Genomic DNA, 20850 nt, shown 5'->3' with positions numbered 1-20850 from the left:
CTCTCACATCCAATATGGGGTGCACTGCTCACCATGGGGTGTAAAGAGCGCTGTAAGGAGTCGGCACATCAAACTACACTTGTTTGTAAGCTAACCCCTCCCCTCCACATCGGATACGTCCTACCAGTGTTAACAGAATTCAGTCAAACTTTATAAAGCCATAAAAGAGAGCCCATTAACAGTCAAGCATTCTACACATAACCAAAGAGTTAAGAAACATGTGCCCTCTACACCCTATGGTGAACAGTGCCCCTCATATGGATCAGGATAAATGGATTTAATGAGTACCAAAAATCCTATTATTTACCAGTGCAATAAGCGGGTTAAATTGCAGATATGTCCTGAATTTGGCACTCAAATCACAGCATACCACTGTTCCCAATGTATGGAGATGTTGCAGTAGTGCAATTTAACAAGCTCTGAAAACAAAATGTTTTCTGAGCTAGTCTGCATACGGTTACACCACTGAAGATGACGTTACTCCAAAAATCTCCATGAAGCAGCCAGGCTGATGGGATACTTCCATGGTGGTCTGTAGCTGAACACAAAGCCCATCATAACTACACCACACTGCATATATACGGCCAGTACGGCATAAGTAATAACTTGACTTCTTTTAAGTGGGATTCTATCGGAGCCCGTGTCCCGTGACTGAAGCATGATACATACCCCTGAAAAGATATGCTTTATTGCTGGTATATGCAGTAATAAGGAAAGTTTTTATTTTCAATAGCAGATCACAATTTTTAATGAATATGCTGCTTTTACACACAATTTGATTTATTTATTTACCTTTCCTTCTAAAATCAAGCCCTAAAATCATAGTTTTCTTTGCTTTCATTATACACGTCATATTATCACCTATTCGTAGAAAGAAAAGTATTTTGAGTATACCACAAGCCTTCTTTGTTTTTGATCAAATTATTTTGTCTCCACAGATTTCCATAATTGATAACAATAGCCACAGTCATCGGACTTAAGTATTGTCAGCTGGAGAGGCTGTAGAAATGTTTAAAGTTCTATTAGTGACCAGCGTTCAAAATGTATTCACAATGCAAACAATAAAACATACATACGAAATAAATGTGATTTCTGTTGAATTTCTTGAAGAGTACATGGGGAATAAATAGCCAACAAAAAATAAGTATACCAAAGCTATAGCAGATGAGGAGAGCATTCCAAAGCAAAAAAGACTGCACTTATTCAGAGAAAGCAGCAATTATAAGGTCTGAAGTAATATTATATTTTTGCAATGCAGCCTATAAAGTCACTGAACAAAATAAACCTTCACAGGTTCTCCACATACTTGCCTACTTCTGAAAAAGCATTTTAGGGAGACTGTGAACGCAACACCTATGAGCGCAGTGTTAAAATGGATGTGTACTGTTCCACCTGAGAGGTGTGTCGTAAAGTTTACTAACATCCAAATGTAAATGAGCCCCAAAACAGCTGTTGCTCGGTAAGATCTACTTGTTGATGAAAACACACTGATACATCTTTGTACCTTATAACCAATGCAAGGAAATGGCACTGATGATCCAATTTCATATTTGCCGACATTCAGCTCCCTCCTCCCGGGAGGGAGCTGAATGCCTGCAAACAGTTGGGGGCGTGGCTGTGCAATGGGTCATTTTGGGGGTGAGGCCACATGATTGCATCATCGTGGCCCCGCCCCCTCCTCACAATGCCGAAAATAAAGGCATTGTGAAGTAGGGGGCAGAGCCACGATGACGCATTTCAGCGCGAATCGCGTCATCGGGTCCCCCCGCTGCGGGGGTTTCTAGTAGGTAGTCGGGGGGGGGCAGGCGGCAGCAAGGAGGCTTGCCTGCCTTTCCAGGGGGTCGGGTGCGGCACCCGATATTCGGGAGGGTCCCGACCAAATCGGGAGGGTAGGCAAGCCTGTCCAATTTGAATGTACATATCTCTGATTTCTTTTTTCCAACTATATACCAGCTACATAATGGGGGTAAGGTGCAATCAGGGAGATTGTTAGACTCTTCAGGGAGATTTCTACTATTTTAGGAAGTGGTTACAGGCCCACCCCAGCTAGGATTGTCCACCAGCCTGGAGCTGGGCTGATGACTGCACTGCAGCATGCTATAATCCTAAACAGTAGCACCATCGAGCAAAGTTCGGCAGCACTATTGGACATATCAACAGGTTTGATGGTATATAGCCACAGGTGCCAGTGGAACTGTAATTCCAACGCAGTTCCTGAGGACGGCATATCCCCAACGAAAGCCACCCCCAAGTTACTGCCCTGGAACGCCTATCAGAATTGCAATTCCGATTTGTGTCCCCTGGCAGTAACCATCATAGAGGTGACTGCAATTGTAAATTAAGTAGGAAGTTTGGGAACAGTGCATTGTTACATGGTGGAAGGGCTCATGTTAGAGTGTCTGCATTTAGGGCCATGCATGGCTAGTTGCTGCACCTTATATTTTCTTGAAAAATTTCTCTAAATCATTAGAGGAGCCCCATTAGTTTGTCAGTGGGCTCCCTCTTACCCTATGTTAACTATCACAATAATAGCACAGTTGTACCCTGACTATGAGATGGTGAGAAGCTACTAGCAGTTGGAGCTGTTCTCCTTTACACCCTCATTGCACCATTCCAGGTCACAACCCCAAAAGGCATTTTTTTTTTTACATAACAAATATCACATTATAACAATTGAAAATTAGTGTGAATAACAGAAACACAGGCCCGTATTCAATTTGAGGCGAAAAGTCCAGATCCGCGATACTTTTTCGCCAATGACGTAATTTTCACCTGTTTTGCTTTTACCCCTTATTCAATTTGAAAGACTTTCCGCCTAGGCAGAAAGTCAATGCAATGTACTAGGCGAAAAAGTTTCGCCTATGAATAGCAGGCGGAAAAAAGTGCAGAATTGGGGTTTTGGGGTGCAACGTTGCGGGAACCCCCCTGCAGCCTTCAGACAGTCCCCCAAAGGTAAACTGTGTCAAATTTAAAAAAAAAAAAAGTTGGGGTACAAAGTTCAAAACTAGCGAACTTGACTCTAGGGGGGTCCCCAAGTATGCCCCAAGTGTTTTTTGGATAACAGGTGCTTGCGGCAGGTGGATTTTTCACAATTTTTACAACTTCACTTTAGCAACTTTAAAATATGCAGACCCCCATTTTCAAGTACCCCAAGTTTGCTGGGATAAGTTAGTTTCTGGAAAAAATACTCCTGAATACTATTCTGCATCACGTATAGAAAAACACTATTTAGCAGCTATTTAAAAACACCAAATACCTTCAGCAAGCCAAATCGGGGGGTACCATAGTGAACCCCATGTCAGAGCATCTTTTGGGGGGTGTCAGGCTGATTTCCCCAACTATGACAGTACTTTTCGCCTGTTCAAGTTTCACCGGGTCACGTTGTCGCGTACTTTCAAATTGAATACGGGGTAAAGCGGGCACGCGCGCGATACTTTTCCGCCTGCAAAAGAGGCGAAGTAGGCGAAAAGTCCGGGCCGCAAAAAAGTATCGCGGCTCGGCTCAAATTGAATACGGCTAAAAGTATTATCTCACTGTGTAAAGGAGGCAACATGGCAGGTATATGACGTCAACCTTAACCCTTAAACCCCCAAGCATTGATCCTAGAAACTTTCAACATTGACTTTCTTTAAACAGCGATGTAACAATCCCTGGACTGCACCGTCATCCAGTGCAAGTAATGATGATGATGAGTTGGTCTCCTAAAAAATGGCCGCCACGATTTAACTTCATATTAAGCATCGTTTACAATGTTTCCTCCTAGTGTTAAGAACGAGCACAGCGTGAATGCAGTCGGCGGATGACAGCTGAGTCGCACACTGGTGACGTCAAATCGCGGAAGTGTTGCTGTGAAGCTCAATCATGCACCGGAGAGGGGTGGGAGCGGGGGCGATAGCCAAGAAGAAGCTGGCGGAGGTGAACGGGCTGGGCATAGATAACCGAGATCGGGGGGAGGGTCTCCTGCTGTCGTTTATGTGTTGGAGCCTCTTTCTTTGCCCAGTGCCTTACACCCATCAAGTGGCATCCTTGTGATGGGGGATGGTTTCTGTGTCGCCCTGGTGCCTTCTCACTGACAGAGTCATTCTGATACATCAGCCTGAGTCACCACTGACTTTAAAACTCTACCTCAGCATGGACTTTGCTAGCAGGGCATGCTGGGACATGTGGTTCTACAGCCGCTGGAGCGTTGCGCTAATACCTTCGTGGCACAAAACATGGATACATAAGTGAACAGTCTGAATTGGCGTACTTGTTCACATTGTGTCAAAAGTTTGGACCCTGAGGCTGTCACATATGTGAACAGATCGGGAAAATTACATTAAGGAGTTACCAGTCACATTATTTATATTTACTTGACTTTTAACAGATTGTAAATGTGCAATGGCAGTATATGCTAAGAAAGGACACACTAAAATTTGCAATAGATGTGACTGTTTCTAAGGGAGATAGCTTCTTGACAATCAAAATGTTGACAAGCTAAATATAGACCCCATAATTAAAGCTAGTTACACACTATAAGATTATCTGTCCAATCTGGCTGGTTGGAAGCAAAATCTGTAAATCTATAGGAGCAAATGACAATCAACCATTTGTCCCTAAACACTGGAAAACAGACAAAAATGGTCGTTCAAACAAATTGGTTTAAGGGGCCTATTCATTAGCAGATCTTTCTGAAAAACAAAAGATTTATCTTTTGAAAATGCCTGGGGCTGATGTGACAGATATCTGTTTTTTGCAAACGACGAACGATATTGCATGACATCATTCTGGGAGTGGGTTTTTTTTCTAGGATTCTCTTCATTTTCATTAAAAAAATCGTTAGTTGTTCGTCGTTTACCGTGACAGATATTTCTAATATCTGTCAGCGATAAACAATAATCGACCAACATGTTGGAGAGACAAAAGACCAAATTTGTCGGCTGCAGGAGTGCGCTTTTTTATCGTTCAGAGCCTATCCATTAGCAGATAAATTGAACGATGAACGATAAATCGTTCAAATTTATCTGCTAATGGATAATGCAAATCTGTTTAACCAATTGGCCCCCACAATAAAAAAATTTAATACATTGCCCCCACAGGGAAAAAAACAAAAACATTGGCCCTCACATAAAAAAATACATTAAATTGCCCCAGCCCCCCACAATAAGTCTGAGAGAGAGGAGCTCCCAGTTTCTCCCTGCCCTCAGCCGTGGGCGATACCAGCAGTGCTGCAGCAGCCACAGTGCAGGCCTGCCAGCCTTGATCGGTCCAGGGTGCAGTACTGCTCCCCCTTGTGGTGTTGGCACCTTCGAGCCAGTCATGCCCCTGTGCCCCCCTTAACCTGGCTTTGGCAGGAAGCAACAGCCTCAGCCAGTAAGAATCGGCTTGATTCTTATCGGCTATTGCTGTCACAGTGACAGCTGACAGAGACAGCCGCTGCTTCATTTCGGTGCAGCAGCCAATAAGAATCACACTGATTCTTATTGGATGCTGCTAAATGCCTCTGGACGAGCCATCGTGATCGACTGGTCAATTGTCTGCTGTCGATCAGTCGATCCTGATCTACGCTTTGACCACCTCTGCTTTAAGCAGTCCTTAACCTTTATGACCCAATTCTACCCTGCCCAAGAAAGAGAGCTCTAATGTCCTGATTCTTGGAAGGTACATTTAACTTGAAGAGGTACATAGTTTAACTTTGAATTGTTCTCATTCCTTTGCATGGTCCTTTTATATATATAAAATAATTTAAAAGAAATACAATAACCTTTATTAATAAATAAAAGGTATATGATAATACATTAAATATTACTCATTGTAAAATGATTAAAGTATTAGCTGTCATATTATCCATTTCATGCAGTACAATATTTAGTATTGCATGAAGAGTATGGCTGAACAGGGCTGCATGTATACAGTAGTTTCCTACCTAACTGTACTACTTACGTATCCAGTGCAGTTACATAGGGACAATTAATAACTTTGGACTGCAATTGGAAAACAAACACAGTTTTGAAATAACATTAGTGTTTGTGTGTGTTTTGTAAAATCTTAACATATCTACTAAGTTGCATAAGCCTCATAAGAGAGAATTTGACACTAATTTTACTTATTGATTGTATAACGATGAAAATGTGATTGTCGCTCTCATTTCAGGCCAAGTACAAGGAGCGAGGGACTGTCTTGGCTGAGGACCAGCTTGTACAGGTGAACAGGACTGCAGTTCATTGACTTGTTTTTAGTCAGTCCTCATTAATCCCTTCTGTTGCAATGTCTACATACTGTATAGCCTGGCAATGCTTTGATAGAGATATATAGGACTTTATAACAGGGTTCAACATATATTTTACAATCTAGGAGCCAGAATAAACGTTTAGACACAAACATTTTAACATTTTTATATGGTGTCTGCTAACAAAATTGCAGACCACACATAGCTCACTCTTCTAACAGACATTACACCTCCTTCAATCTGTATCATAACTGTTCTCTATCCCCTCTTCTTTATCACTTATCTATCCCTCTTCAAGTCCATTCTCTGTGCTAATTTTCAATGGCTCACCCCCTTCCTCAGCATCATTGCACACTCAGTCCCTCCTCCCCCTCCATTGATCCCCTTATCATCCACCTCTCCTCATAATACACTAACCTCCTTTATTAAGCTGCCATCCTATTAACTGCCTTTATCACTCACTGTCATGCTGTTCCTCTACATTTATTCTGGGGGATACTAATCATACAGTAGTATCTCTGAGTACTAGTGTGCCCCCACAGAACCATAGACTGCTTGATCAGAGAGGAACTGATCTGTGCAGAGTTTCCATGTGAGTAAGTTTAAGTTTGGTGCTTCAGAATGAGGCACTTGCACAAGACATTTGTGTGTGTTTGATATTGGTGTAGGTGACCATATCATCAGAGTGCTCAGTACAGAGCTTTGTGCGGCTGCATACACTGGGCACATTTCTCAATCTACAATTTTTATATTTCTCTAAGGAGGACAAATGTCCTGATGCACACGGGGCACAGCTCCCCAGTGTCAGGCATCATGCCCCAATTTTTAAGCCCTGTTTTATAAGTAAATAAAAACACAGGCCGGGGTGTTTTAATATTGTACTATATGAGGGGGCAGCAGTGTACATGAGAACCTCTGGACTGTGATTGGTGCTTGAGGACTTATGGGAGCCACTAAGGTGCATTATTTGGCAGGTCTTGCTGGCACATATAGTTTCATAGATGCTGTAAAGCGAAACATTGCCCATATCTGATTTGCATAACTAGTTTGACGATTTACTTGTAAAATGAATCCTATATTTCCAAAGTCAATTTGCTTTATATAATTAATTTTACGTTTACACTCTTTTGTACTTGTTGTCTCTATTGTAGATGTCCAAGCAGTTAGAAATGTTTAAAACAAACCTAGAAGAGTTTGCTAGCAAACACAAGCAAGAAATTCGCAAGAATTCCCAGTTCAGGGTTCAGTTTCAAGATATGTGTTCAACAATTGGAGTTGATCCTCTGGCCTGTAAGTTCACGGACTCTTTTCTTCAGTTCAAAATGGGTTTGTTTAAGAAATTAAAATAATATAGTCGTTAGCTGTAGTAGGTTCTGTACAAGTTTCCGCAGGTCAAAAATCTGTGGCCCAGACCTTTTTGCTATCAAATTAGAATCCGCGTTAAGATAACGTGGATTTTAGTATGCGCCTCCTGAGTAGGTAGAAAGTAGGTAAACCCCTATTTTAAGCTAAAAATGTTGGGACATGGTTCTTAATCTTTGGTACAGATGCCACATGTTGAAAAAGGCTGCAAAGTGCGCGGTTATCACTCTACCTCCATTTCCTCACTGCGATTGCCATGGGTATTGAAACTTAACGCATAGACATTGTGACTTCTATGCATGTGCAGTAGGAAAGAAAATCAATCAACATCGCAAACATCGGCATTGCATCCACCTAGGAATGAGGCCCTTTCTCAGAAAATATATAGACCATATCACATCAGTTTTCAATTTTAGCTGATTGGAAGCCCCTGCATTAAATAATAGAATAGTGTGTAACTATAACTGAGAATAACAAGATTGTAACACTTTGTAAGCAACACATTAGAGGCAGACATTTTGTGTCCTCACCCAGTTTTTCATTTGTTCAATTAGAACTAGTGATTTGATAATAGGCATGCTCATTAATATTGGTTCATTCCACAAAATGGCTACGACTGTTATGTGTAAGGAACAGTTACACTATACAAATAGCATTAATGTAAGGCATAATATATAACATAGTACATATTTATCCATTATGCCAAGTAGGAATTACAACATGCCATTCAGATGTAAAAGTTTGTTAGGGAAACATTCCTATTATCTCCTTTTATCTCATCAACAGAATCGGAGGTTTGAGTACTAAGCATAAAAAATTGTATGGAATATATTAACGCCCGTTTTTTGGCCTCAACATCTTGCTGAAAACAATTAATAAATTTTACTATTTGCTTTCCCAGCTGGTAAAGGATTCTGGTCAGAAATGTTGGGTGTTGGAGACTTTTATTATGAGCTTGGAGTTCAGATAGTTGAAGTTTGTTTGGCACTAAAACACCACAATGGAGGTGAGTGTATCTGTCTGGATTTGCTATGAGTATTATTACTTTAATGTAGAAACACAAATAGTGCACATGTAAAGGTGGGTACACACCTGACGGATATATCTGCAGATCAAGTGATCTGCAGATAAATCTGCAGATGATGGTTGTTCACACACACTGAACAACCATAATCTGGCCGCGGCTTCCGCTGGGTGTGGGGGCGTGTCACTCCCCCCTCCCCGCAGCCTCTGCTGCAAGTGTACGGGCGATATGCAGAGAATAGCAGAATATGTGTGTGCTATATAAATAACTGGTAATAATAAATATACCCACTGAGGAAGCCAGAGAAAGGTGGTAAAATGTGTTTGGAAACATTCAAGCACATTTGGTTATGTATCTGTTATTTCAACTGCTAGTATATTGTTATCATCCTTAAACCAGTAGCTGATGCATATAATTAAAATGTATAATTTATTAATAATGACAAAACCTAAAAACTGTGAGTTTGTCTGTTCAAGAAACTGCTAAGTTGTAAGATTTACACTGCTTAAAATTCCTAGAGTAGCAGTCCAGGGGGTATATTTACTATGGTTCAATTTTGGTTCGATTTGTTTTATGACTTCAATGGTGAGAGCCGTTCATTGGCTGAGAGGCGGGGGCTGACCTCTCTCAGCCAATGAACGCTCAGACACGGCCCTACAAAGGGAAAAGCCTTTAGTAAAACTTTAGTAAATGTACCCCCAGGATGGAGCACAACAGAACCACCTGCTCTGCTTACCAAGGTATTGTCACATTACACTATTTGAGCCAGCTTTCTAACTTGGGCAACCACCTGAGCACATTATGTTTTAAAAACCAGCAGATCTCATCTATAATTATCTTTTTCATAGTGTCCAGGGCTACACTGGAAACACTAATTGCCGGGACTTGAAACTAAAACACTATTGCACCATTACTATACTGATTTTGGATACTGTACTGCAAGCTTAAACGGGGACTAATATATTATTGTCTACCTTTATTTAAATGTGTTTTTTTACAATCCAGAATCTGAGTCTAATGATTCATAAAGGTTTTATGTAAAAAAAAAGGTTAATATGTATTTCATGTTTTTAATATGCATCTACATGTAACTAAATAAATGTGTATTCATTTGTACCAACTATATCATAGTCTTTAAATAACTAGCGCAGTTTTCACTAAACACTGGACACAGATATAATTGCGTCCAGCAATGCTCCCACTGTCCAAACCGTGTACTGCCACTTAAAGACGAGATTTTACTGTGCCTGTGACAGTAACATAAGTGCAGTGTGATTTTGCCTTCAAACTCCTGGAGGAGGATAGTGCCCAGTGTAAAAATACCCAGGTGAGCGCCCGTAAAATTGATCCTGGGGATAACACTGAATATATGTACTGTCTACTGATCTAACATTGATAGCAGTCATTTTGTCTTGTGCTGCTTAACTGTATTTGTAGTGATTTCTTTAACTGCACGGGTGTACCGTGGCCAGGGCCTTAGGGGGAGGGGTGTGCAAGCAGTGCGGTTGCGCAGGGCCCTGTGGTCGGCACCCTCACTACCCCACGGTCCCTGCATCTGGCTAGCAAGGTCCCTGGAACGTCACCCTGCTCCCAGTAACACTGCTTCAGTGCTGCCCAGAGCATCCAAAGGACGCTCCAGACAAACGCATGCCTTAGTCTATGGGGCTCATCTGTAACTTCTCAGTCTTCATTTCTAGGCCTAATAACATTGACCGAGCTCCACCAGCAGGTTTTGAAGGGAAGAGGAAAGCTCGCTCAGGATGTCAGTCAGTGAGTATCTATTAAGTTACAGGGAGCTGTAACCCGCCGATGCAGCGGTCTGACTGCCGTAATTTCTTGTTTTAGAGATGATATCATCAGAGCAATCAAAAAATTAAAAGTCCTCGGTAGTGGGTTCGGTATCATCCCTGTGGGTGGATCTTACCTGGTGCAGTCAGTTCCTGCAGAACTGAACATGGATCACACAGTGGTCTTACAGCTGGCAGAGGTTGGTATTTTAAACTACCATTTACAGTTGTCTCCCCACATGGATATGTTTCAAGACATATGCAGTAGCCTAGGGCATTACTAAACTGCATTTTGGTATAATCTGGCTCAGCTCATAATATTGCTTCCTCGTGTTTAGGCAATAGGTGCACAGGAAATATTTGTACCCTAAACTGTGTAATGCAGTGCTTGTGCACAGGTGTTTATGTAATGCTCAGAAACTTGTACATTATATGTTTTCCTCTTTGGAAAATAATTAAGTTTGACAATTTTGTATTTCGGAAATGTTTCGTATTTTTAAGTCACTTTCTGCTGTTTTCTTTTTGTTTTGCAGAAAAATGGTTATGTAACAGTTAGTGAAATTAAATCAAGTTTGAACTGGGAGAAAGAAAGAGCAATACATGTGTTGGTGAGTGTATTCTTTGTACAACAGTAAACATTTAAAATATGGTGCACAAAGTCACACACAGCATCCCATAACATTTTATACCATGTGAAGTATGTTGTAACTACTTTCTTACCTTCTCCTAGAACTAATCCTCGATTGGCCATTCTTATTATCACTGTGCCACTCCAAGAATGCAGCTCAATTTGTTCTCTCTGCTTTTATTATAAATGTTGCTGCTGGCATTAGACAGAAAACCCGAAAAGGGAAGGGAGGAGACCAACTTAATATAATATTATATATAAAATATATGCATATGTATATAATATGACAAGGGCTAGTAACAAGACCTGAGGACATGATGATGTTGGATGTTGCAACAGAATTGTTATAGGAGAAGTGCAATCCTAGCATGTATTCCTTGATAGATTAGCAATATACCTGGAACATTCAGATTCTCCATGCCTGAATAAAGCAGTCATCCTGTATGAAAATATCAAGACCTGCTTCATCATGCCATTGTACCTGACATAATTAGCGTCATTTTGGGTTACTTTGTATAATCCCTGTATCATTTACATGGTGCCAGTACAGAATTCCATCAATTAGCCTCCACTAAGTGATTGCCAATGTAGATGTGCAAAATTGGTGTATATAGTAACTGTCCTTGAGTATGGGTGGGAAGCCTTGAGACTGGTGCAGCAGACAGATAAATAGTTATTTAGTAAATTATTTTAAAATAACAGACAGGCAATGGTACTTCAGTGTACCTATGAATAATGTAATAGTAATTATTCTCATATCTTACAGACGGCAGCTACCAATTAACCCTTATATGTTTCCTCCTGGTTATATTATACGTCCAAACAAAAACCTTGGCTCTTTCTACTTCAGGGTCCATAGGGTATCCACAGGATACCTTGGGTATAGGTGTGACGTCAGTCGCAGGGCACCAAAGAGTTAAGCTTTCAGCCTCCCAGGATGCACTAGGTCCCCCTCCTATACCCCGCCCCCGGGCCAAGGCACCTCAGTTTAGTTTGGTGCCCGGCCGGAGTCGGGTGCACCTGTTGGAGTGGGGGCTAGAAGAGCCCCTGAAGCTTATTCTTCATGCAGCTGTGGCTGCACATCTGGATGAACAGCATGGACAGTCAGTCCTGACGTCCATGCTGTCTTCCCTACACCCCGCCGGTACCAGAACGCCGGTACTGATCCGGGGATGCTGGTGGGCGTCTGGGGTCACAGCTAGCGGTGACCCCAGATGCTCCGGACCATGGCCGGATTCAAGGGGGACAGAGGTAAGCAGCGGGGTCCCGCGGTGGGTCCCCGCTGATCACATGGTCCTAAGTCCCCAGGCAGGGGGCTCCCTGGGGACTGGCTGCAGCGTGGAGCCAGGCGACCAACCTGCGCTTCCACTACCCCCTGGGACAGCGGACCGCAGCAGAGCGGTAGCGCTGCGGCGTCCCAGGGGTTAAATGCATGCCAGGGGAGCGCGCCTTCCCTGTCTCACAGCCGGCGCCTCCCCCGCTGCACACAGCCCTCTCTGCATGCTGCCGACTGGTCCTGTGGCAGCGCTCCTCCCCCAGGCCAGCCTCCTCTCTGCTCCTCGGCGGCCATCTTCTCCAGAACGCATGGTGAACGCTGCTGGAAGCGCTGGACGGAAGCATCGTGGTCTGGGTCCCCCCGCATACCTCTCCTCCGCTGTGGTCAGGTCTGTGTATGCAGCGCTGTGTCCTACCAGGCCCTGTGTCTGTGTAGTTGAGTGATCAGCGCTGTTAGTGCAGGAATTGTTATTTTTCTGCATTGTATGTGACTGTGCTAGCGCTGCTGCCTGTAATCTTTTCTTCTCTAAACTGTCAGCTTTATTACTGTCCCTGTTCTTTCTGCTAAAGCCCTTGCGGTGCGGTGCTGCAGGGTGGTCTCTCGCCTATTTAATACTTAATTGGTGAGAGAGGTCACATACGTGGTGCCATCATGTCTGAAAGTGATTTTCCCCTCCGGCTACAGTGTACCACGTGCAAAGTACCGTTAGCGGAGGGGGAGGGTAGCGCGGAGGGCCTTTGCCGGCAGTGTTTGTCCATGGCGCGGCCTATTACGGTTACAGCACCGGTACAGGAGCCGCCCTGGGCTTGTTTCGCTCAGGCGTTAACAGCTTTAGTGGGCCAGTTAGCTCCGCAGCCCGCGTTTACTCCGATGGGTTTGTCCCAGCAGTCTGTGGTGTCGTCACCCATGCAGGGGTTCCCACGACAATTGGTGGTACCCCACAGTCTCCCTATTTCCCCGCTCCCGGGTTCTCAGGAGCCAGCGTGGGTTAACTCCCTGACGAGTTCTGTACAGCACTTGTCGGATGTGTTGCAAGGGGAGTCTGTGATGCGGTCTCATAAAAGGCCGGTGGCGTCTCTGTCCGCTCCTTATGAGGATGACGAAGGGACGTCTGATGATGGGGAGATTCTAGATCCTTACGATCAGGAACCTCTCCATACTAAGGACGCTGATGCTAAGTCCAAAGTATATATTCCTGGACTTATTCGGGCGGTCCGCACAGCCTTGGTGATTGAGGACGAAGTTCCCCCAGCGGCTAAATCTAAGTATGCCTTTTTCAAAGATGTGAAGGGCGATGCCACAGTCTTTCCTCTTTCGGGTCAGTTGGTGGACCATTTAGAGGAGGCGTGGAAACAACCTGGCAAAAGATACCAGCCGCAGAGACGCCTGGCGGTGGCTTATCCGTTCGCGGATAATTATTTTGCGAAGTGGGAATCCCCTCCACAGGTGGATTCTCACGTGACCTGTCTTGTCCGTAGTGCCACATTGCTGATGCCATCCATGTCCTCCCTTAAGGATGCTACGGACCGCAAGGTAGAAATCTGCCTGAAGTCCGCTTATTCCCTTGCTGGGGGGGCAGCACGGCCGGCTATGGCCATTTGCTGGGTTGCCAGAGCGATGGAGCGCTGGGCGGATTCATTAGAGGCTTCTTTTGAATCCGACTGTCCGGCCGATCAGGCGGAGTTGATTGGCAATCTCCGTGATTCGGCCACCTACATCAACGAGGCGGCTCTAGACATTAGTACTCTGGTGTCTAGAATTTCTTCAGCAGCGGTAGCTGCTCGTCGCACCTTGTGGCTGCGATCCTGGAAGGCGGACGCAGATTCCAAGAAAGGTCTGGAAGCGTTGCCGTTTACCGGAGAAGTTCTCTTCGGTCCGGATCTGGATAAGATTGTGGCCACGCTGGCGGCAGCCAAATCTGCCTGTCTCCCGTCGGCCGCTGCTCCTTCTGGTTCGGGACCATCGTCCTTTCGGTCATCTAGGGCCCAGGGCAGGCCCAAACCACAGTCGTTTCCTCGACAGGCTGGCCCTAAGAAATCGGTCAAGCCCCGGAAGCAGGCATGGAGTACCAGACGTCCGGCCCCCAAGCCAGATGGCAAGCCTGCGGCCTGACGGTCCGGGCCTCCCTTTGGGGGATCCCAGGGTGGGAGGCCGCCTGCTACAGTTCGCCCAGTGTTGGTCGACCACTACGACAGACACTTGGGTTCTGGAGGTGGTTTCCCACGGATACGCCCTCTCCTTCCGGCACAGACCCCCGGCTCACTTCTTCACCACGGGTCTCCCATCAGACCGGAACAAGGCTACGGAGCTGCGGAAGGTATTGCACACTATGCTCCAGGCTGGAGTTATAGTGGCGGTTCCATTCTCCCAGAGGGGCCAGGGTTTCTATTCAAATCTATTTTTGGTACAGAAACCCAATGGGTCATATCGTCCGATTCTCAACCTCAAAGCACTCAACAAGTCTTTGCGGGTCCCGAAGTTTCGGATGGAGACCCTACGGTCCATCATTCTGGCGCTGGAACCTGGGGACTACTTGGTGTCATTGGACATACAGGACGCTTACCTGCATGTCCCTATTCTTTGGCGCCATCAACAGTTCCTCAGGTTTGCAATCAGCAGCGACCACTTCCAGTTTCGGGCGTTACCTTTTGGCCTGGCAACAGCACCACGTGTTTTCACCAAGGTGATGGCGGTCATGGCGGCTTCTCTGCGGCTGCAGGGAGTCCGCATGTTGCCGTATTTGGACGACCTGTTATTGGTGGCAGGATCTCCAGAGCTCCTGTTACGCCACTTGGACCTGACCATTGCACTGCTGCAACGGCACGGCTGGCTAATCAACTGGCAGAAGTCCACTCTAATCCCGTCTCGGAGGATTCTGCATCTTGGAGCCTTATTGGACTCGGGACAGCAAAGGATCTTCGTGACGGAGGACAAGATCTCTGCTTTACAGTCAAGGGTGCGCAGTTGTCTGCACAGCCGCCGGGTGTCCTTACACTCGGCGATGAGGTTACTGGGCTCCATGGTGTCGGTGTTCGACATGGTGGAATACGCCCAGTTTCACTCCAGACCTCTGCAGCACCTGATCCTGTCCAAGTGGAACGGGCTGACTCAGTCTCTGAAGTCCCAGACGATTGTGCTCACCCAGGAGGTTCGCCTGTCCCTTACGTGGTGGTTACAGACGACCCACCTCAACAAGGGACGTCCGTTCTGGGTTCCAAATTGGGTCCTGTTGACAACGGACGCCAGTCTTCGGGGCTGGGGAGCAGTTTCGGGTCCACACTTGTTCCAGGGCAGGTGGACGCCGACAGAAGCGGAGCTTCCAATAAATATCTTGGAACTCCGTGCGGTCTTCAATGCTCTCCAGCAGGCACAGCGGTTTCTCCAGGGTCGCCCGGTGCAGGTCCAGTCGGACAACGCTACCACCGTGGCCTACATAAACAGGCAAGGAGGAACTCGCAGTCGGGCGGCTCTCGTAGAGGTCTCTCGGATCCTGGTTTGGGCGGAGCGCAATCTTCCGGCCATATCAGCGGTCTTCATCCCGGGAGTGCTCAATTGGGAGGCGGACTTTCTAAGTCGCCAGGACGTTCATCCGGGGGAATGGTCCCTGCACCCGGACGTTTTTCAACTACTGGTGGACAGGTGGGGTCTTCCAGAAATCGACCTCATGGCGTCCCGGCACAACAACAAGTTGCCGGTGTACGGGTCTCGCACAAGAGACGAAGGGGCGTCTCTGGTGGATGCTCTGTCCGTCCGGTGGACGTTCCGGTTCGCATACCTGTTCCCTCCGGTCTCCCTTCTTCCACGGGTAATCCGGAAATTCAAACAGGAAGGAGGGACGCTCCTGTTGATAGCTCCCGCGTGGCCCAGACGGCACTGGTTCTCAGACCTTCAGGGTCTGTCCGTGGACATTCCTCTGCGGTTGCCGCTACGACCGGACCTTCTGTCTCAGGGTCCTTGCCTTCACCCGGACCTGACTCGGCTGTCTTTGACGGCGTGGCTGTTGAGACGGCCATGCTGAGGTCCCGGGGGTTTTCCAGCTCTGTGGTGCGTACCATGTTACGAGCTCGGAAACCGTCTTCCGCGAGGATATACCATCGCGTGTGGCATACGTTCTTCCAGTGGTGTCGACCGAGAGGTTATGCACCGCGGGAGTTTCGTCTGTCTCGGATTCTCGCCTTCCTGCAAGCGGGACTAGATCATGGGCTTCGCCTTGCTTCTTTGAAGGTACAGGTTTCGGCCCTATCTGTCTGGTTTCACCGTAGGATTGCTACAATCCCGGATGTGCGCACCTTTATGCAGGGTGTTCTCCGCATTCAGCCGCCCTTTGTTCCACCTGTGGCGCCTTGGGATTTGGCTGTGGTCCTGAGGGCTCTCCAAGGACCGCCGTTTGAACCACTGGGCTCAGTGGATCTTAAATGGCTAACAGCTAAGACTGTTTTCCTTCTGGCCATTGCTTCGGCCAGACGTGTTTCTGAGTTAGGGGCTCTTTCTTGTAGACCCCCTTTCTTGGTTTTTTATGGGAACAGGGCAGTGCTCCGCACTCGGCCCGAGTTTCTTCCCAAAGTTATTTCCCAGTTTCATATTAACGAGGAAATAGTTGTTCCGGCCTTTAACTCACCGGGTCTTTCCGTGGGTGAGGCCTCTTTGGATGTTGTGCGGGCCTTAAGGACTTATGTTGACCGCACTTCTTCGTTTAGGAAGTCGGACGCTTTGTTTGTCCTCTTTGGCTTCCGTAAAAAGGGTTGGCCTGCTTCAAAGCAAACTTTGGCAGCCTGGATCCGTATGGCTATTTCTGAAGCTTATCTTCATGAAGGCCTACCGGTCCCTCCTTCTCTGAAGGCTCATTCCACTAGGTCTGTGGGTCCTTCGTGGGCAGCTCGACGTGGTGCCTCGGCAGTTCAGATCTGCAAGGCTGCTACGTGGTCTTCTGTCCATACCTTCGTGAGGTATTACAGGTTTGACACCTTCGCCTCTCAGGATGCTTCCTTCGGGCGGCGGATTCTCCTTTCTGCACAGGAGCGTCCCCACCCTTAAAGGATACTGCTTTGGGACATCCCCAAGGTATCCTGTGGATACCCTATGGACCCTGAAGTAGAAAATATGAGATATGGTAAGAACTTACCCTTGTTATCTCTATTTCTACGAAGTCCATAGGGTTCCACAGGACTCCCGCCCTGTCGCACCTGTGCTGCAGATGGGCTTTGCTCTGGTCACCGGTTTTCCGTCTCCCTCTGGTGAGAATGTGATTCTTGTATGTGTCCAGATCTTTGTTCTCTCTCTTCCTTCTCCTCCTCCGGCCTATGGCTTGGTAACTAACTGAGGTGCCTTGGCCCGGGGGCGGGGTATAGGAGGGGGACCTAGTGCATCCTGGGAGGCTGAAAGCTTAACTCTTTGGTGCCCTGCGACTGACGTCACACCTATACCCAAGGTATCCTGTGGAACCCTATGGACTTCGTAGAAATAGAGATAACAAGGGTAAGTTCTTACCATATCTCATATTTTTAACAATATTGAATGTGAAGCCCACTGATAATGCAGCCTCTTTTCATATATCATTTCCTCCTGGTCACTCCCCAAATGTAGACTATGCCGCAGTCTCTAGATATTTATGCAACCAGCTCATATAATTCATGCTGATGTTTCGGTTTATACAAAAACTTTTATCAAGACTAATCCAGCATTTCCGTAAATGACAATGGTCAAACAACAAATGAACAACCATTACTGCTCTGTCTCCCCGGGCCCCTGTAACAAATTGCAGGTTACGCCTGTAACGCACCTATGTTGCTGCGGGTGGGATCAAGAAAAACCACACGTTTGCAGCCATCACTGTGAGGCAGCCCTGTAACATACTATGCATCTCACCAAGAACGCAACCCCTTCATTGCGATCCCTGTTCCGGTGTGGTCATCACGTCATGACCCCACCACATATCAGCTGTTTCTCACTTCCTATTTCTCATTCTGCACTGCGGGTCTGCATGGAGCGCACGGACATTTTGGATGTCAGAATCAAGTCATTCGATAAAATACCCCCCAAAAAATTATTAAAAACTCACTATTCCAATAATAGTAAAAACAGAGATTGCTTTGAGACTTCATATATACCAATTGGGAAAATGAACACTCACACAACAACCCGCATGCATAAATATCAGGGCCCAAGCACAGCATACTAATGTGTCAGAACATCATTCCATACAACATACAAAACCACCAGAATTATTATATAAAATGTAGAATCAGCAATAAGTGTGAACCAGTATTGTACTTATTGGCTACCACAAACCGCCAATTAAATAGTTCAAAATTGTAACACACAACCCAAATAAAATAAAAATATACAAAAAACAAAACAAAAAACACAATATGCATGAACAGTCAGAGTTATAGAAGATATAAAGAAAATAACAAGCAGACAATGTTCTTCTCTTATATGAATTATTGTTGGCTACAAAAGTGCCACAATTTCTTCCCTAGCCACATTCTTACATAAACAAAACCACTATGCATAAATCTAACACCCTAAAAGAAACTCGACAATGAATCCCACTCACTGTCTATACAACTACCATTATAGAAAAATTGACAATGGATTATGCACATTTAGACCTCTAGGGGCCACGTAATCTATCTATCCACCGACTTCCCTTTTATGTAACCTTAGAGCTCGATCTCCTCCCCTCTCACATGGTGGTTCCCAATCTATAATCTAACACTTCAAGGTAGCCACCTGATGTTTTTTCTGTGTCTGGCCACCGGTTTATTTGTGGTTCCATTTTGTAGGACCAATCTAATGGACACTCGATTGTTCTCCATTCTCTCTCTAAAAATCCTAATGGTTAACCCCAAATAGTAAAGATCACAAAGACAGATCAAAATATATACAACGTGGTCCAGAAGACGGTGCACTTTATACTTATTTTTAATATTCACTCCTGAGAGAATTTGGGGACCTGTGACCATACTTCTACATGTTACACAATTATTACAACTGTAACATCCTGTTTTTGTAAGTATAAGTATGGTACATATACAGGGGCCAGTGGAGAGAGTGCAGTACTGGCTGTTGATTTGTTGCTTGACCATTGTCCATGTGTCTTTGTGATGATCTGGAGACTGTAGGTGTACCTTGGTACTGTGATATACTTGGTAATCTTTGAGTCCCAGTCTATGGCTGAAGCATGAGTACTGTGTGTTCCCGAATGCCTTTGCCAATTACCTACCATTGTTATACTCAAAAATGTTGGAGGACATTAATGAAAAATGTTCTATAGGTAATTGTGTAGAAAAGGCGGTGCTACTCATAGCAGCCCATCAGATTTTTGCTTTTACTTTCTATATTCATACTGAAAATATTACAGTTGGAACTGGTTAGGGCAACAACTCCTTAGAAAACAGTCGGTAATGCCTCCTATTGTGTTTAATCAGTCTGCATGAACCTAATGCAAATACAGTGACATGCTGCTTGTTTGCCTTTCTCTACTCACAGATATTTGCTGATTCTGTGTGTGCATTCTGAGCTTTTACTATGAGTGTGTCATGCTAAATGATTCTAGACTTTTTTTTTTCTAAAATAGTTACATCCACAAAATACAAACTTGTTAGTGTAATGAAAGGCATGGTAACTGCACAGCCAGGGGATTCATTTCTGTCTAACCTGGGGGCTGGTGAGAAATGGTGCAATGATTATTACATGTGTGATTATACAGGAACATCTACTGAAAGAAGGCTTGGCATGGCTGGACTCACAAGCTTCTGGGGAGTCCCAGTATTGGCTTCCAGCTCTCTTTACTGAACTTTATTCTCAACCAATTATCCCAGAGGAGACCAGAGAGGGACCTCCCTGACACCTGTGGCCAATAAAGGAAGTCTCTACTACCTCAGACTAATCGGTCTACAGAAAAAGCCTCTGAGGGAAAGTCATTTTATTTTGTGTTGGGTTATTTCCGATATGGACTGGAGAACGTATATTTGACATGTATTTCCTGCCTTTTATTTAGTACTTCTGTCCATCATTTATCTCTTTCTGAATTATCCACCCTTCCCCCAGCTACAATTTGCTTTCCGCAGCTGTCCTACTGCCCTGGGGAGAGGTGAGAGTGTGGACAGGATGTATGTTGTTGAGCAGAGGAGTTTATTAGCGGAGTTTAACCACAGCCAAATATCAGCCTCTATTCAACTGTGTAAAGATTACACTGGAACTGACTGAGTTTGCAGAATATCTGAAGTTTTCTTTCTCCTTGCTATCGAGTCTCCAGGGAAACACAGACATGTAATAATGGGTTATGTACGAATCCCACATGGAGTTATGGGACATATAACAGCAGTGGTTTATATCAATTTGGACAATGAGCAGATCTTGTTTATTAATATATTATACTTTCTACCAATAAAGTTTTGGATTATTTAAGTATTTGTGTGGATCAGTGAAGTTAAATTTATTACATTACATCCATTGCTATAATTAGCATAATTACAAGTTGTAACCACCAATGTATGATGAGTCAAGCCAGAAATCAAACTCTTATATCATCAAATTTATCCTGAAGGGTTTGTGTGAAGC

General features: G+C 45.1%; 1 protein-coding gene across 1 annotated transcript; it reads left to right on the top strand.

Annotated features, from left to right (window-relative positions):
* The first annotated feature begins 3778 nt into the window (after window positions 1-3778).
* SNF8 (SNF8 subunit of ESCRT-II) lies at window positions 3779-20697 on the top strand. The gene is made up of 8 exons (XM_088442788.1): window positions 3779-3915; window positions 6133-6183; window positions 7360-7498; window positions 8472-8576; window positions 10292-10364; window positions 10440-10581; window positions 10915-10989; window positions 19997-20697. Exons 1-8 carry the CDS (start codon window positions 3862-3864, stop codon window positions 20132-20134), a joined length of 777 nt encoding a protein of 258 aa, XP_088298914.1. The 5' UTR covers window positions 3779-3861; the 3' UTR covers window positions 20135-20697.
* Window positions 20698-20850: the final 153 nt, after the last annotated feature.

Source organism: Taudactylus pleione, unplaced genomic scaffold, assembly GCF_031769625.1.
Source record: "Taudactylus pleione unplaced genomic scaffold, aTauple2 ptg000317l, whole genome shotgun sequence".
Taxonomy (NCBI): Eukaryota; Metazoa; Chordata; class Amphibia; order Anura; family Myobatrachidae; genus Taudactylus; species Taudactylus pleione.
This window is presented reverse-complemented; position numbering and strand designations above follow the sequence as displayed.